Source organism: Polypterus senegalus, chromosome 1 (genome assembly GCF_016835505.1).
Source record: "Polypterus senegalus isolate Bchr_013 chromosome 1, ASM1683550v1, whole genome shotgun sequence".
Classification (NCBI taxonomy): domain Eukaryota; kingdom Metazoa; phylum Chordata; class Cladistia; order Polypteriformes; family Polypteridae; genus Polypterus; species Polypterus senegalus.
Genome location: NC_053154.1, coordinates 216,001,813 through 216,016,175, shown reverse-complemented (window position 1 = coordinate 216,016,175; position 14,363 = coordinate 216,001,813). Strand labels below are relative to the sequence as shown.

Genomic DNA, 14,363 nt, shown 5'->3' with positions numbered 1-14,363 from the left:
TGGAAATAAAAATGTGATCTTGGTTAAAATGTTAAAGAAATTTGTCAACTTTAACTTTATGCCTTTTGATGATCAGTTCACCTTCTGCTCACTAAACTATTCACAATAACAGACATTTTAGGCAAGGGTGCCCATACTTTTGCATGGCTCTGTAAAATTATATTGAGTTTTGGTTTTGGTCTATCAAAGTAAGACACTCTATTTATTCTTCTCACTACCAGTGTCATATGTGAACATTTGTACTATTTGTTCTGCCTTTTACTGTGGTGAGCATGAAACTTGTTTAAAGCAGATGGTTAATAGCAGCCGAAAACTATGTGGGGTTCAAATTCTATCAGCTAAAGACAAGAAAGTAAGGCTATATTTCACATGTCATCACCAAAACTGGACAGTTGAATATTGGAAAAATGTCACTTGGAGTAAATACTTTCAGTTTCTGATTCAGAATTGTGTACAAACATCATGAATCCTTGCTGTTTTCCCATTTTGTGTGAATGATACAGTCTGCAAGTGGTATAGTAATGGTATGAGGCATGTTTTCTTGGCACACATTATACCTCTTAATAACAATTAAATACCACAGCAAACCTAAGCATCGTTGCTGACTTTGTGTATCCCTTTAAGGTCAGAGGCTCTTTTTTTCAAATATTTACTGGAGCAGGATAACTCATGTGCCACGTCAAAAAGCATGCTTCATTTAAAAATGCTTGCACAAATATGGCAGTGAGTTTGGTTTATTTCAGTGGCTCACACAACTCCCAGATGAGATGGACTGGGATATTTGCAGCATGAATATATGGCTGAAAATTCATCAGGAACTGTTTGGTCCCATTGAGTTAACAGGGTCCACAACTCCTAAGGAATGTTATATTTGTATAGCTAAATTATTCCTTAAAGAAATCAGGCTGTCCTGGAGCCCCCATCATACTAGATAGTGTACTTAATAAAATTGTCAGCAAGTGTGTTACAGGATTTTAATTTCTTTAACTGGTAATTATTGTAGTTGAAAGCAATAAAACACTTGCTGAACAAAAGGAATTTGTTACACAGCAGCGACCTTGAGGCCTGGATTCCCCTCATCAGTTTCAGAACATAATACTGCATCATCTGTTGCAACAGCTCACTTGGAAAGGAACAGCTGCACACTTTCGCTTGTTTGTGCAGCCATCAAGTCTGGATTCAGTCACCTTGCTGAGATATTTTTCAATAAATTCTCAGTAATAAAAATCGAAAACATATTTCCCAAAACTTAGATATAGCATAAAACTCACTCATGTTGTAAATGAGCTTACCAAAGTAGACCACATTGACAGAATATTTTTTTTAACATAAAACCATTATACTAAATTGAAGGAGAATTTTAACCCAACATTCAGTGATTTCACTAAACTGGCCGATTTTTCTTTCTTATATAGATTAACCACATATCTAGGATCCCGTTCTGATGAATGCATACTAGTGAGACCTTTAACAGCAGATTTCAACCCACACTTCTGATTTTAATGTATTGGAATGAAAATTATGACCATCTGTATGTATATATTTTGTTTTTTTATGGTACCTTTTTTTAAATAATTGACACAGGGTATATATCTGTGATCTTCGAGTCCTGGATAAAAACCAAGATCCTGGCCTTTAATGACCTCTTGGGCACAGTCATCAGCAGTGTGTCTGTTTGCGGAGAGAGTGTCGACTTTGTCGAGAGGTTTACTTACCTCGGCAGTGACATTCATGTCTCTGGTGACTCTTCCCATGAAGTCAGTAGACGGATTGGGAGAGCATGGGTGGTCATGAGGTTGCTGGAAAGGGATGTGTGGTGCTCCTGATATCTATGCAAAAGGACAAAGGTCCAAGTCTTTAGAGTCCTGGTGCTTCCTGTCTTGCTATATGGTTGCGAGACATGGACGCTATCCAGTGACCTGAGACTGGAGTCCTTTGGTACTGTGTCTCTCCAGAAAAATCCTTGGGTACCGCTGGTTTGATTTTGTGTCGAATGAGCAGTTGCTCCTGGAGTCTCAAATGAGGGACATTACCTGCATTGTGAGGGAGCGTCAGTTACGGCACTACGGCCATGTGGCGCATTTCCCAGCGGGTGATCCGGCTTGTAAGATCCTCATTGTTGTGGACCCAAGTGGCTGGACCAGGCCAAGGGGTTGCCCACATAACACCTGGCTGCGGCAGATAGAGGTTCATTTCCGGAGGGTGGGACTAGATCACGTGTCTGCCTGGGGGGTTGCAAACCGTGATCCCGAGTTGTTTCGCCATGTAGTGGGTGCGGCAACGCACTGTACCAGTGCATGCTCCCAGACTTGACTTGATATATCTTTGCATAGTCCATAATTGTGTCCTGTTTTACAAAATAATTTCACCTTATTCTGGTGCTTATTATTGAATGATTTTGTAAACAGTTGTCAGTGACAATTCTGTTCCATTTAGTGAGACCCCTGTGACCCTGTGTTAGGATATAACGGGTTGGAAAATGACTGACTGACTGACTTAATTCAAGCACTGATTAGGTATACATAAACAACACTGTAAATTAAGTTTCCAAAGGGCAGTATCAGAAAATGTGTGTTGTTTTAGTGTCATCCATCAGTGATTAAAATCAAGAAAATCTGAAACATCCTGGATTGGTGGTGAAAATCATCTTATGTACTGTTTAGCTGTTCATCTCCAAAAGACACCGTTCCAGTTATAGGGATATAAGTAAATAACACTTATTGGGAAAGCCGCTATTTAAATAAATTGTATTATTATTATTGTTATTATTAATCATTACTGGTAGACAATATATTTTGCTATTTCATTCTGTTTCCTGCAGAATTATCCACAATAATCATATTGCAAACATTTTGTTCTGCATATTAATTAATGAAAGAAACATTCATTTTCCCTGCTTTTTTCATTCTTAACACACTTTTTTCCCTAAATGTGCCTGAGTCTTGCTGTGTATGCTGTTGATGCAGCAACACTTCCTTCTCTGATTGATGGCTACAGATGCTTGTGTGTGTGCGTGTCTGTCATAAAACTGACTTTGCAACTGTTTACGCAGCTTTTTTTCCCTCTTTTACGAGATACCAATGTCTTAATCCACTGCAGCCTGTCATTTCTTGAAGCTACAGTTGCCTCCCAGCTTCTGCTTTGCCTCCATCTCATGTTTTATTTAAACATTGAATACTATAGACACACACTTTGTGTTCTAGTCTGTTAGAAGGGCTAATCTTCAAATGTTTTTAGGGAGTCATGGACCAACCATTTAGAGAAGTGCACTGAAATATTATAATATAAATAATAATATAATATAAATATAAGTGCAGTGAAATGTCCTCCCATTTCACGTCTGTTCTTTTTAATGGTAGGGATTTGTGTACATTGCAAAAACATATATTGCAGATTATCTTTAATCCTTATTAGAAATGCAGACTATTATCTTGCCTATACCCTATAGTTGAAACAATGTTAATTTGAGCAATGTGCAAACATATATACCCTATGTCAATTATTTAAAAAAATGTACCATGCAAAGGTATAAGCTATATATTTTGCAAGTCACGCCCTACTTACAATCATTTTTAAACAAGACCACGGTCATCTAACCTCTCAGTTGTTGGAATGCTTTTGGCAGGCACATTTCCTGTGCCCTCAGCTCTTAAAAATTGTATACGTTCTAGATGACATGTCAACGACTAAGCGAAGAAGAAAGAGCAGAGCATCAAAAAGAGACCCCAAAGTGAAAAGAATGAAAAAAAGAACAAAAATAATCTATGTGCAAATTCTGAGAGATTTAACCACACCCAGGGCCCGAAAAAGACAAAGTAGAACATAAAGAATTTAAAAACGTTAAAAGAATTTAAAGATCGCATTAGCGCAAACAAATGGAAAACATTACTCGGTGAAATAATGGAACAGCGAAAAAAGATCGAATAATGTTTGAGGATATCTGGGGGAGAAGTGAAACAAGGCAGTGAGACAAAAAGACAGCTGCTGTACAGGCTTTTAAACATTCAAACCGCCGCACAAAATGCGGATCACACGGCAGCAGCAGCAGCAGCAAGCCAGCAGCTGATTGAGCAAAGAGGAGGTAAAAAAAAACAAAACTATTTGTTTCCCATTGTATCACCGTTTAAGAGGGGGTTCGGAGGAGCGACTGTGTCTCCTTGAGTGCATTCAACCCCTCTCTTCACAACGGCGAGTAGCGCTGGCTGGGGGGGAAGGGGTTGGCGAGCAAAGCAAGCAGGGGGCAATGCCCCCTAGTATGTATATATATATATATAACGTAACATGATTGTCAATGTAATTGTTTTGTCACTGTTGTGAGTGATGAGTGTTGTCATATATATATATATATATATATATATATATATTTTTACACACACACATAAACATATATATACATATCTATACATACACACACATATATACACACAAATACATATATATATATATACATACACACACACATATATAAACATATATATACATACATATCTACATATATACACACACAGCTATTTCGTATCAGTGCAATACGCTGCTTGTTAAAACGGATGACTCCCGCTCTTACGTGCAAGTCTGCGTGGATATTATGAACTATCGTATTTGTTCAAGTTCTATTTAAATTTTAAATAGAAGGAATTTTTATTTAGTCGACAGAAATATCTTTGGTAGGAATGGTAAAAACAGACAGGAATATTATTCGTGAATAAATCAACTCAAACCTTAAACAACTTATAATATTTTGCTCTCCATAAAAATATATCCTGTCTAAATTATACAAGTTAGAAATAAAGTAAGCGTTAAAAGAATAAACATTCAAATTTCTTTACTCTTATGTAATTTTATATAAAAAATAAACTTAGATTTTAAATATCCCAAAAGATTTTGCTCTCCATAAAAATATATCCTGTCAAAATTATACAAATTCAAATATGAACATGCTGCATAACAAAACCTGGAAATATAAATAAAATGTGTTCCTTTCAGCAATAACAAATCAAATCATTCAGTTGTCTTTGCTCATATGTCATTTTAGAGCTGGACGCCTGGCATCTTTTTTTGGCAACAGGTTCGTTTATGTTTGGTGTGAGGTTCTGTGTTGTGGAGATTCTCAGGATGGATTGCAGGTGCTCATCAGTGAGTCGACTCCTGTGTGCTGTTTTGTTAGTCTTTATCACTGAGAAGAGCTTCTCACACAGATATGTGCTACCAAACATGCACAAGGTTCGAGCCGCATGTAGACGGACTTTTTTTGTTCTTCAAAGTCACCAAAGCGCCGTGCAAACTCAGTGCGCTCAGTTTATCAGCAAAGTGCGTATTTGGGAACACCGTAGTGACGACTTGGTTCAACATTACTTGGCAACAGGAAGAGTAGGGCAAGTTGCACTGGTGCATTTGTGTCTCCCATAAAAGCAGTTTCACTTGAAATCACTTTGTGATTGTGCACGGGTAAAAACGTCCGCTGAAGTGTCAGATTCTTATTTAATTCTTCTGCTTTCTGTATCTTCTGCATTGCATTCAGGTCTTTCAGGTTACCGTGATGTTTTGTCTCATAGTGCCGTCTTAGATATAATTACAGCCACATTAGCTCCACAAATGAGACACACGGGTTCAGTAAACATATACTCAGCCTCCCATCGGTTTTAAAGGCTCTATTTTCAGAATCAACTTTTCTCTTCAGCATCGTGTGAGCTAGCTTCGCAATAACTTGCAGCATCATAAGCTAGACTTGATTAACGCGGTAAGTGTTCAGCAAGGCAGCTGAAGCGCTGCATTATGGGATCTGTAGTTTATTGTGTTACCAGCGCTTCATATACCGGGCCATTAATAACAATAATACAGTATATAAAATGATCTCGCGGGCGGATATAATTACGCCCGGGCGGATGTGGCCCGCCCTTGAGTTTGACACATATGGACTAAATAGAACTTGAAAAGATATATTTTTCAAATGTGATCGCGCAATTCAGATAGAGTTGATGCGCACTACAGCCTGCATGCCTCAATAAGTCATCCTCCCCTCGCTCTTACTTTTTTACCGTTCATCTAATGAATACACTGAGTATGGCTTTACCAAAACAATCATTGATGGCGAATAAAGTATCCATTATTTGAGTATGTAGATCGGGATATATATATATATACATATATATATATATACCCGGGTATCGCAGCGGAGAAGTAGTGTGTTAAAAAGCTAGAAAAGAAAAGGGAACATTTTAAAAATAACGTAACATGACTGTCAATATACAGTATTTGTTTTGTGAGTGTTACTGAGTGTTGCTGTCATCAAGGATTTGATTATCATTATTTCTTTCAATCAGGTTCGTATTTGTAGGATGTGTTGTGTTCAAGTTACATTCCGTGTTTGTCAATCGTTGTAAAGATGACAGGTTTCTTTCATCGATTCGTTTCTTACTGCATCAATAAACAGCTTGTCTTCTTCTTTATCTGAGACCTGACACACTGCATGCACGGGTTTTTTACACTGTCTTCCTTTAGCGGGACATTGACTTTTTCCACCATGTGCTTTGTTTCCGCAGTAGCTGGATTTATGAATATGCTTGTATGTATTAGACGCTTCATATTTTTTGCTGCCTTTTCAATTGTGTAATTCGGTTTTGTTCAGCTCTTTGGAACTGTTGCTTTTATCTGTGCACTGCGTCAGTTCACGTGAGCCGCTTCGGTGTACATGCATCGAAGGTTCCCAGCTGTGCTGGTGCCATCTCGTGCTATGTCCATGGCTGTATTTAATGTTACCTTAGTCCTGGCACTTAAAACTTTCTCTCGCAGTTTCGCTGAGTTTGTGTCAAACACCACCCTGACCATCTCATCTTCCTCTCCATAAGCACAGTCCTTCACCCGTGAATATTTAGTGGGAGTTTCTATTGGAATGCCGCTGACGGACGGACGGCCTTATATAGGCAGGCACTAAATTACAAACGCCAGCGGAAGCCTTTATATGAACCTAATTTAAAGTGTAGGTTTACATCGTGCTTTGTTTCCGAAGTAGCAGAACTCATGAATATGGTTGTATATGTCACTTTCGCTTTCTTATTGTTTAGCTGCCTCTCAATTATATAATGCATGTTTTCTTCAGCGCTTTTTGGAGGTCTTCCTGGTTTTCTATGTACTGCGTGATTACGTGGGAGGCGTGATGATGTCACACGAAACTCCGCCCCCACTGCGTTCAAGCTCATCTCCATTACAGTAAATGGAGAAAAACAGCTTCCAGTTATGACCATTACGTAGAATTTCGATATAAAACCTGCCCAACTTTTGTAAGGAAGCTGTAAGGAATGAACCTGCCAAATTTCAGCCTTCTACCTACACGGGAAGTTGGAGAATTAGTGATGAGTGAGTGAGTGAGTGAGTGAGGGCTTTGCCTTTTATTAGTATATATATATATATATATATATATATATATATATATATATATATATATATATATATATATATATATATATATATATATATATATATATATATATATATATAAAATCCTAAGCCTAAAAGTGCAACAATTTTATGTGACGTTTTTATGTCACATCATTTGTCACGCTTTATATCAGGCTTATTTTAAAGCATACATATATTGATTGGTATTATCGTATTAATCGAACTTTAATGTGATGTTGTTAGATTTTCAGGTTCCTGTTCTGTTTTTAAATTATTAAATTAACTAAAAAATATCAGGAACTCACGACCGGCGAAATGAGATTTAACCACGCCCAGGGCCGGAAGTAAAAGACAAAGAGTAGGACAGCTGCAGTACAGGCTTTTAAATGTTCAAAGCGCCGCGCAAGATGCAGAACAGACAGAAACCCATAGCAACTCCTCTTCAGTTAGGCTGAGCTACAGACTTAAATGAATTTTACATTCCCTAGTCTATCCTGTGCTGAGCTATACAACATAACTGTTAATATATTGCTTACATAAACCATACATTTAATGCATGTATGCTGTTTGGGAGTTGCACTAAGTGTTTCAGTAAGTGTATGTTCATTACAGAGTACACAAATTGTTTTCTTGCCTTCTCTTACGCTTTTGAATTTTAATTCACTCTACACAAATATGTTTCCCTTCAAATAACACTTGGTAGAATTGTGTCATCTGCATCCAAACTTAATTTTTTGAAACAGCAAGTCAAATGTAACAACTATGCAGAATATACTGTTTCTCTTTGTGTGATTATCCTAAGGCATATTTTTTACATGCAAGTATGGACTATGGGAAAAATACTGATCATAAAAACACCTGCATAAACATTCTTGGTTGGTTAAAAAAATTTCAGCCTGACTTAAATCAAGGACCAGTGAAGCCATGCAACTTCTATTTTTCAACGTCATCCCTGGGGACGCATACACTTGTTAAAACATTTACAAATATTTTGTAGCCCACTCTACTAAATGTTGTGTTTTGTTTATGCATCCATTCTTCTGTTAAAGACTTGATGCATTCAGCTTTAGCGTAGCATATTCCATGGAAGTAGCAGATATGGGAGCAGGTGGTGTGTCACAAGGACCCCAAGCCTGGAGAAAAGGGAAAGTGAGGCATCTTCTTGAATCTACATGCTTTGAAGCTGGCCTTGCCATTTCTCCCTGGTTGACTGCTGCAAGTAACAAGGCAGATTAGCATAATATTGACCATTTATATGGATACTTTAATGCTTGTTATCATGCACCCCCAACATTACAAAAAATGTGTTGTATGATATAATTGCCACTGACTGGTACCTTGAGTTTCTTTGTTCTTTTGGATTGTTGTTTGCACTCTGGATCGTAGTTATGTATCCAATTTTCATAACCAGTTAGGAAAATTAATGAACAATTCAAATTAAATTTATTTTCTCCCCTGTCCAGATTCTTTAGTCTGGATGTTCTCTTTACAAACCCTGGATGCAGCGATGCCTTACTTGATTAGTCAACATTCTGGGTGCCCAACATGCATAGACCATGTTAATATTTAATTGTTCATGTTTAATTAATTACTTGTCTTTGTAGGGTTAGCTATATGATGCAATATTACAATTCGGTTCTCCATTATGGCTGCTGTTCTTTCATCAATATTGAAGACTTTCCTGACCATGGATCATCTTTGAGAGGCATCCTGTCACTTCTTTCTAGCTCATTGATTGATATGAAGGGGACTGGTCCTAGCACACATTCACTAGTTGAGAATTAAATCTCTGAAGGCGTATTGTTCCATAGCATTAGAAATGTAATGATGGCATGATACTCTGTTTTGCAGTATTTGCCATGGTTTTAACTTACTGTTGTGGCATTACATAATTATGGTCTGTTTTGTGGTTTTTTTTTTTGTGTTTGTAGTCGCTTGAGACAAGTTTCTTTTATATTATGATTTTGACTGTGGAAGGGCTTAGGTGACCTCAGTCTGCATTTCTGGTGTCATTGGCGGTCCAGTGTGGGGTCCAGCTGCATCACTGATAAGTTAATTTAAATGTTATATTTGGAACTTGGAACAGGAGAGGAGCCTGTGTTTGTGAACATAGTGTCTGCAGGCAGCTTTCCAGCAGAGTAATAATACATGTTAAAATAATACATGTACAGTGCATCCGGATTAAATTCATTTTTTTCCTCACAATTCTACACACAACACCCCATAATGACAACGTGAAAAAAATTTACTTGAGGTTTTTGCAAATTTATTAAAAATAAAACTGAGAAATCACATGTACATAAGTATTCACAGCCTTTGCTCAATATTTTGTCGATGCACCTTTGGCAGCAATTACAGCCTCAAGTCTTTTTGAATATGATGCCACAAGCTTGGCACACCTATCCTTGGCCAGTTTCACCCAATCCTCTTTGCAGCACCTGTCAAGCTCCATGAGGTTGGATGGGAAGTGTCGTTGCACAGCCATTTTAAGATCTCTCCAGAGATGTTCAATCGGATTTATGTCTGGGCTCTGGCTTGGCCACTCAAGGACATTCACAGAGTTGTCCTGAAGCCCCTCCTTTGATATCTTGGCTGTGTGCTTAGGGTCGTTGTCCTGCTGAAAGATGAACTGTTGCCCCAGTCTGAGGTCAAGAGTGCTCCGGAGCAGGTTTTCATCCAGGATGTCTCTGTACATTGCTGCAGTCATCTTTCCCTTTATCCTGACTAGTCTCCCAGTTCCTGCCGCTGAAAAACATCCCCACAGCATGATGCTGCCACCACCATGCTTCACTGTAGGGATGGTATTGGCCTGGTGATGAGCGGTGCCTGGTTTCCTCCAACGTGACACCTGGCATTCACACCAAAGAGTTCAATCTTTGTCTCATCAGACCACAGAATTTTGTTTCTTATTGTCTGAGAGTCCTTCAGGTGCCTTTTGGCAAACTCCAGGCGGGCTGCCATGTGCCTTTTACTAAGGAGTGGCTTCCGTCTGGCCACTCTACCATAGAGGCCCGATTGGTGGATTGCTGTAGAGATGGTTGTCCTTCTGGAAGTTTCTCCTCTCTCCATAGAGGACCTCTGGAGCTCTGACAGAGTGACCATCGGGTTCTTGGTCACCTCCCTGACTAAGGCCCCTCTCCCCCGATTGCTCAGTTTAGATGGCCGGCCAGCTCTAGGAAGAGTCCTGGTGGTTTCGAACTTCTTCCGTTTACGGATGATGGAGGCCACTGTGCTCATTGGGACCTTCAAAGCAGCATAAATATTTCTGTAACTTTCCCCAGATTTGTGCCTCGAGACAATCCTGTCTCAGAGGTCTACAGACAATTCCTTTGACTTCATGCTTGGTTTGTGCTCTGACATGAACTGTCAACTGTGGGACCTTATATAGACAGGTGTGTGCCTTTCCAAATCATGTCCAATCAACTGAATTTACCACAGGTGGACTCCAATTAAGCTGCAGAAACATCTCAAGGATCATCAGGGAAAACAGGATGCACCTGAGCTCAATTTTGAGCTTCATGGCAAAGGTTGTGAATACTTATGTACATGTGCTTTCTCAATTCTTTTATTTTTAATAAACTTCCAAAAACCTGAAAGTAAACTTTATTCATGTTGTCATTATGGGTTGTTGTGTGTAGAATTCCGAGGAAAAAATGAATTTAATCCTTTTTGGAATAAAGCTGTAACATAACAAAATGTGGAAAAAGTGATGCGCTGTGAATACTTTCTGGATGCACTGTAAATGTGTTTTTCATCTTAGTTTCAAATTTTATTTATAGACAGAAAAGACACGTCATAAAACTGAATTTGTGTTAACCCATTTGTATAATGCATACATTTTGTTCAGGAACTGTATCAACTTTTTTAGTACTGTAAAATCAGATGCCCCTTTACAAATCATTTTCACATTTGAAAAAGACTCAAAAATAGATTTTTCCATTTATCTTTCACACCAGAGCTACAGAATTTTGTAAAATGCATCATGTTAAGTGAAGCACCTGGCAACTACATGAATGTCAGGAAATATGTAAACTGAGCCCTTCAAGGTATTTTATTAACAATTATTTGCCCTACTCCAGTTTTCACTACATATAAATGTTTTTAATATTTCTGTAGTCGTAACAGCAGTATTTCTATTTGATTTATTTAGCTCCGCAAAGGAATTTTGAAATTGCCTTTAAGATGTTTGACCTGAATGGAGATGGAGAGGTTGATATGGAAGAGTTTGAACAGGCAAGTACCCACATTTTGTATATTAGGGACGGCTTTCCGAGTGTATTAGTTTAATGCTGTTTTGGAGTAAAGATATTATATATTTTAAAGGCAAATAAAACTTAACTGTATTATAGACATGATAAACAATTTACATGTGTTATCTTCCCAACAACTGTTTTAACCCTGCTAATAATGGATAGTCTTTTTATTAGTGTATTTTAGGTCATAATTTTGAGATACTGCAGTAATTGACACAACGTGTAATATAGATAACTTTTGTGTATTGATATCACTTTTTTCTGTCTTTTGCATGATTCTGTTCTCAATATAATGAAGCAATGGAAAAATAGACTAATATATTTATATTTTCATTATTAATTTGTAGTGAGCAATTTGCAGCTTGTCATTTTCTAATTTCTTTCTTCCTAACACTCTAGCTAACTCTTTAACTACTTTAAATAGTGGTAATTTTATCTTAAAGTGGAAAAAAAGATCACTTTGTTGTGGTTTTCATTGTTTAGAAGGTTGTGAGTAAATGTTGGCTCACTTGGTAACTCTTCATTCTGTCAAACATACCTGTCTTGAGAATAATGGTACATCGATTACAGTATATATATTCAATGTGACATCTGCCTTCTTTGTGTCCTTGCTATGCTTTTGACATTATCCACCTATTTTGTTAATTTGCTTGTGGCTTAAAACGTACCTGGAACATGTCTCCTTTCCTGATGTTGCAATTGGCTTGTTGTTAAAATAAACTATGTTACGAGAACAGTACTGGTAAAATTTGAAATAATCTGACAGAAGTGTGTAAAAGACTGAAAGCTTTTATTGTAATACAGAACGTGAATGAACATTTTAAAGTGCACCATTAGATGTGAGCTTACTTAATCACTTTAATCTAATGATTTGTAGCATGGCAGGTCTAATTAAAATTTGTAATTTAAGTATTTGTGCTGTTTATGTTTACTTACAATAGGTGCAGAGCATCATTCGGTCTCAGACTAGCATGGGCATGCGACACAGAGATCGATCTACCACAGGCAACACCCTGAAAACTGGTTTTAGCTCAGCATTGACCACCTACTTCTTTGGGGCCGACTTAAAAGGAAAACTAACAATTAAAAATTTCCTGGCATTTCAGAGAAAGCTGCAGCATGACGTCTTGAAATTGGAGGTGAGCACTGAAGAGTTTATATTACCTTTGGATGGTAGCATCTCATGCCTCCATTGTCATGGTAATCCATGGTGAGAAAATTAATGTCTTATAGAACTTAATATAGAGATCAGTACATAATATTTCAAATAGCCCAAACTGGGATTTAGTCACATTTTCAGATTTGTTTGGTCTGCTGTCTGTCTAACCTAATGATATCACCCAGTCAAATCCAGAAACTCTCATATTGCATGTTGAGACTGCTTTCTGTAAAATAACGGTTTGTTTCATCATTGGTCAACTAAGAAGTGTTCGTGTTGTCATAAGTCAAAGAGGTCTTCATCAAGGTCCATTTATACCCCTTGCTTCTGATCCCTCCTGGGATGCGGGAGAATCCCTCACAGTGTTGTGAATTGTGTTCTTCCCATAATTTAAATGTTTTCTTAGGCCTTTTCTGTACACTATAACTACCTGCAGAAACCTTTCAGGTCATTATTGCTGACACAGTGGCTGTCTGAGTCAATGCAGGACCTCTGATCAGATTACATAAACTATTTTTGGTACAAGGTGTCTCTATGAGAAATCCTGTATTTGATCGTGGTGATTGTTACCGGCAGTCCATGCACAGAAGTCTAGTTAAAAATCAGACTGGGCAAGACATTTTTTTTCTAACCATATACCTTCTCAAGTTTCTTCAATTCTCCACTTTAGATAGATAGATAGATAGATAGATAGATAGATAGATAGATACTTTATTAATCCCAAGGGGAAATTGTACTGAAATCTCCCAGTAATACTACAGTGTCAATATGGGTTATCCTTTGAGTTATGTAATAAGCCTAAATACTTGTTAAGTAGCTGTTACAACAGTTACAGTTAACAGTTAATCTGAAGGTGGGATGATCCTTTCTAGTAATTCTGATTCTTTCAACTCACCACATGTGTATGTATTATGGACAGAAAACTGGAGTATCTGAGAAAATTTACATGCGGACTTAGAGCTTGCAAACCACACGGAGATTATAACCTGGCACCAGATTCTGACCTAAGGCATTTGGTCAATGTGGCTGTAGCTTTAAACATTATACCACCATGCTGTCCGTTAATCAACCACTTTCTTAACAGGAGAAAAACTACTTGAAGGACATTATAGTTACTTGGCAAATATTTCTCCTACCGGGAGGGAACAGAATGTTTTGTTTCTTAGCAGAAGGTTATCTGGTTATGCATGTACGAGAATTGTTTTACTTGTTACTAGAAGTAGGGTTTCTTCTCAAGCAGCAAACACAGACTGCTGTGTTATTTAACTGATTGTGTATACTGTATAACAATAATTAATATGCTTTTAAGTATGTGTAAAAACGTTAAATGCGTTATATTTGTTTATATTTTTTCTTTGTCAGAAGACCATAGTTTTGTGGCATTTGAGCATAGTCATCATTATAACATAAAACAGTAAGCTTATACAGGATATATTTTGCTTTTCCTTCATATTACCTTGCTTGTATAATACATTATTTTCAACAGTACGCAGAGCACAGTTAATTATGACATTTTCTTACTTGTGTCAAGGATTTTCTCTTCATTAAATAACAAT

At 37.5% G+C, this 14,363-nt stretch overlaps 1 protein-coding gene across 1 annotated transcript in view; it reads left to right on the top strand.

The window, feature by feature from the left end:
* The window catches only part of micu1 (mitochondrial calcium uptake 1), a 117,075-nt gene extending 103,772 nt beyond the window's left edge, over positions 1 to 13,303 (top strand). The window contains exons 9-11 of the mRNA XM_039773719.1: positions 11,546 to 11,628; positions 12,590 to 12,787; positions 13,214 to 13,303. Of these exons, the coding sequence (XP_039629653.1) occupies positions 11,546 to 11,628; positions 12,590 to 12,787; positions 13,214 to 13,303 (371 nt within the window). The remainder of the gene's footprint in view (positions 1 to 11,545; positions 11,629 to 12,589; positions 12,788 to 13,213) is intronic.
* Positions 13,304 to 14,363: the final 1,060 nt, after the last annotated feature.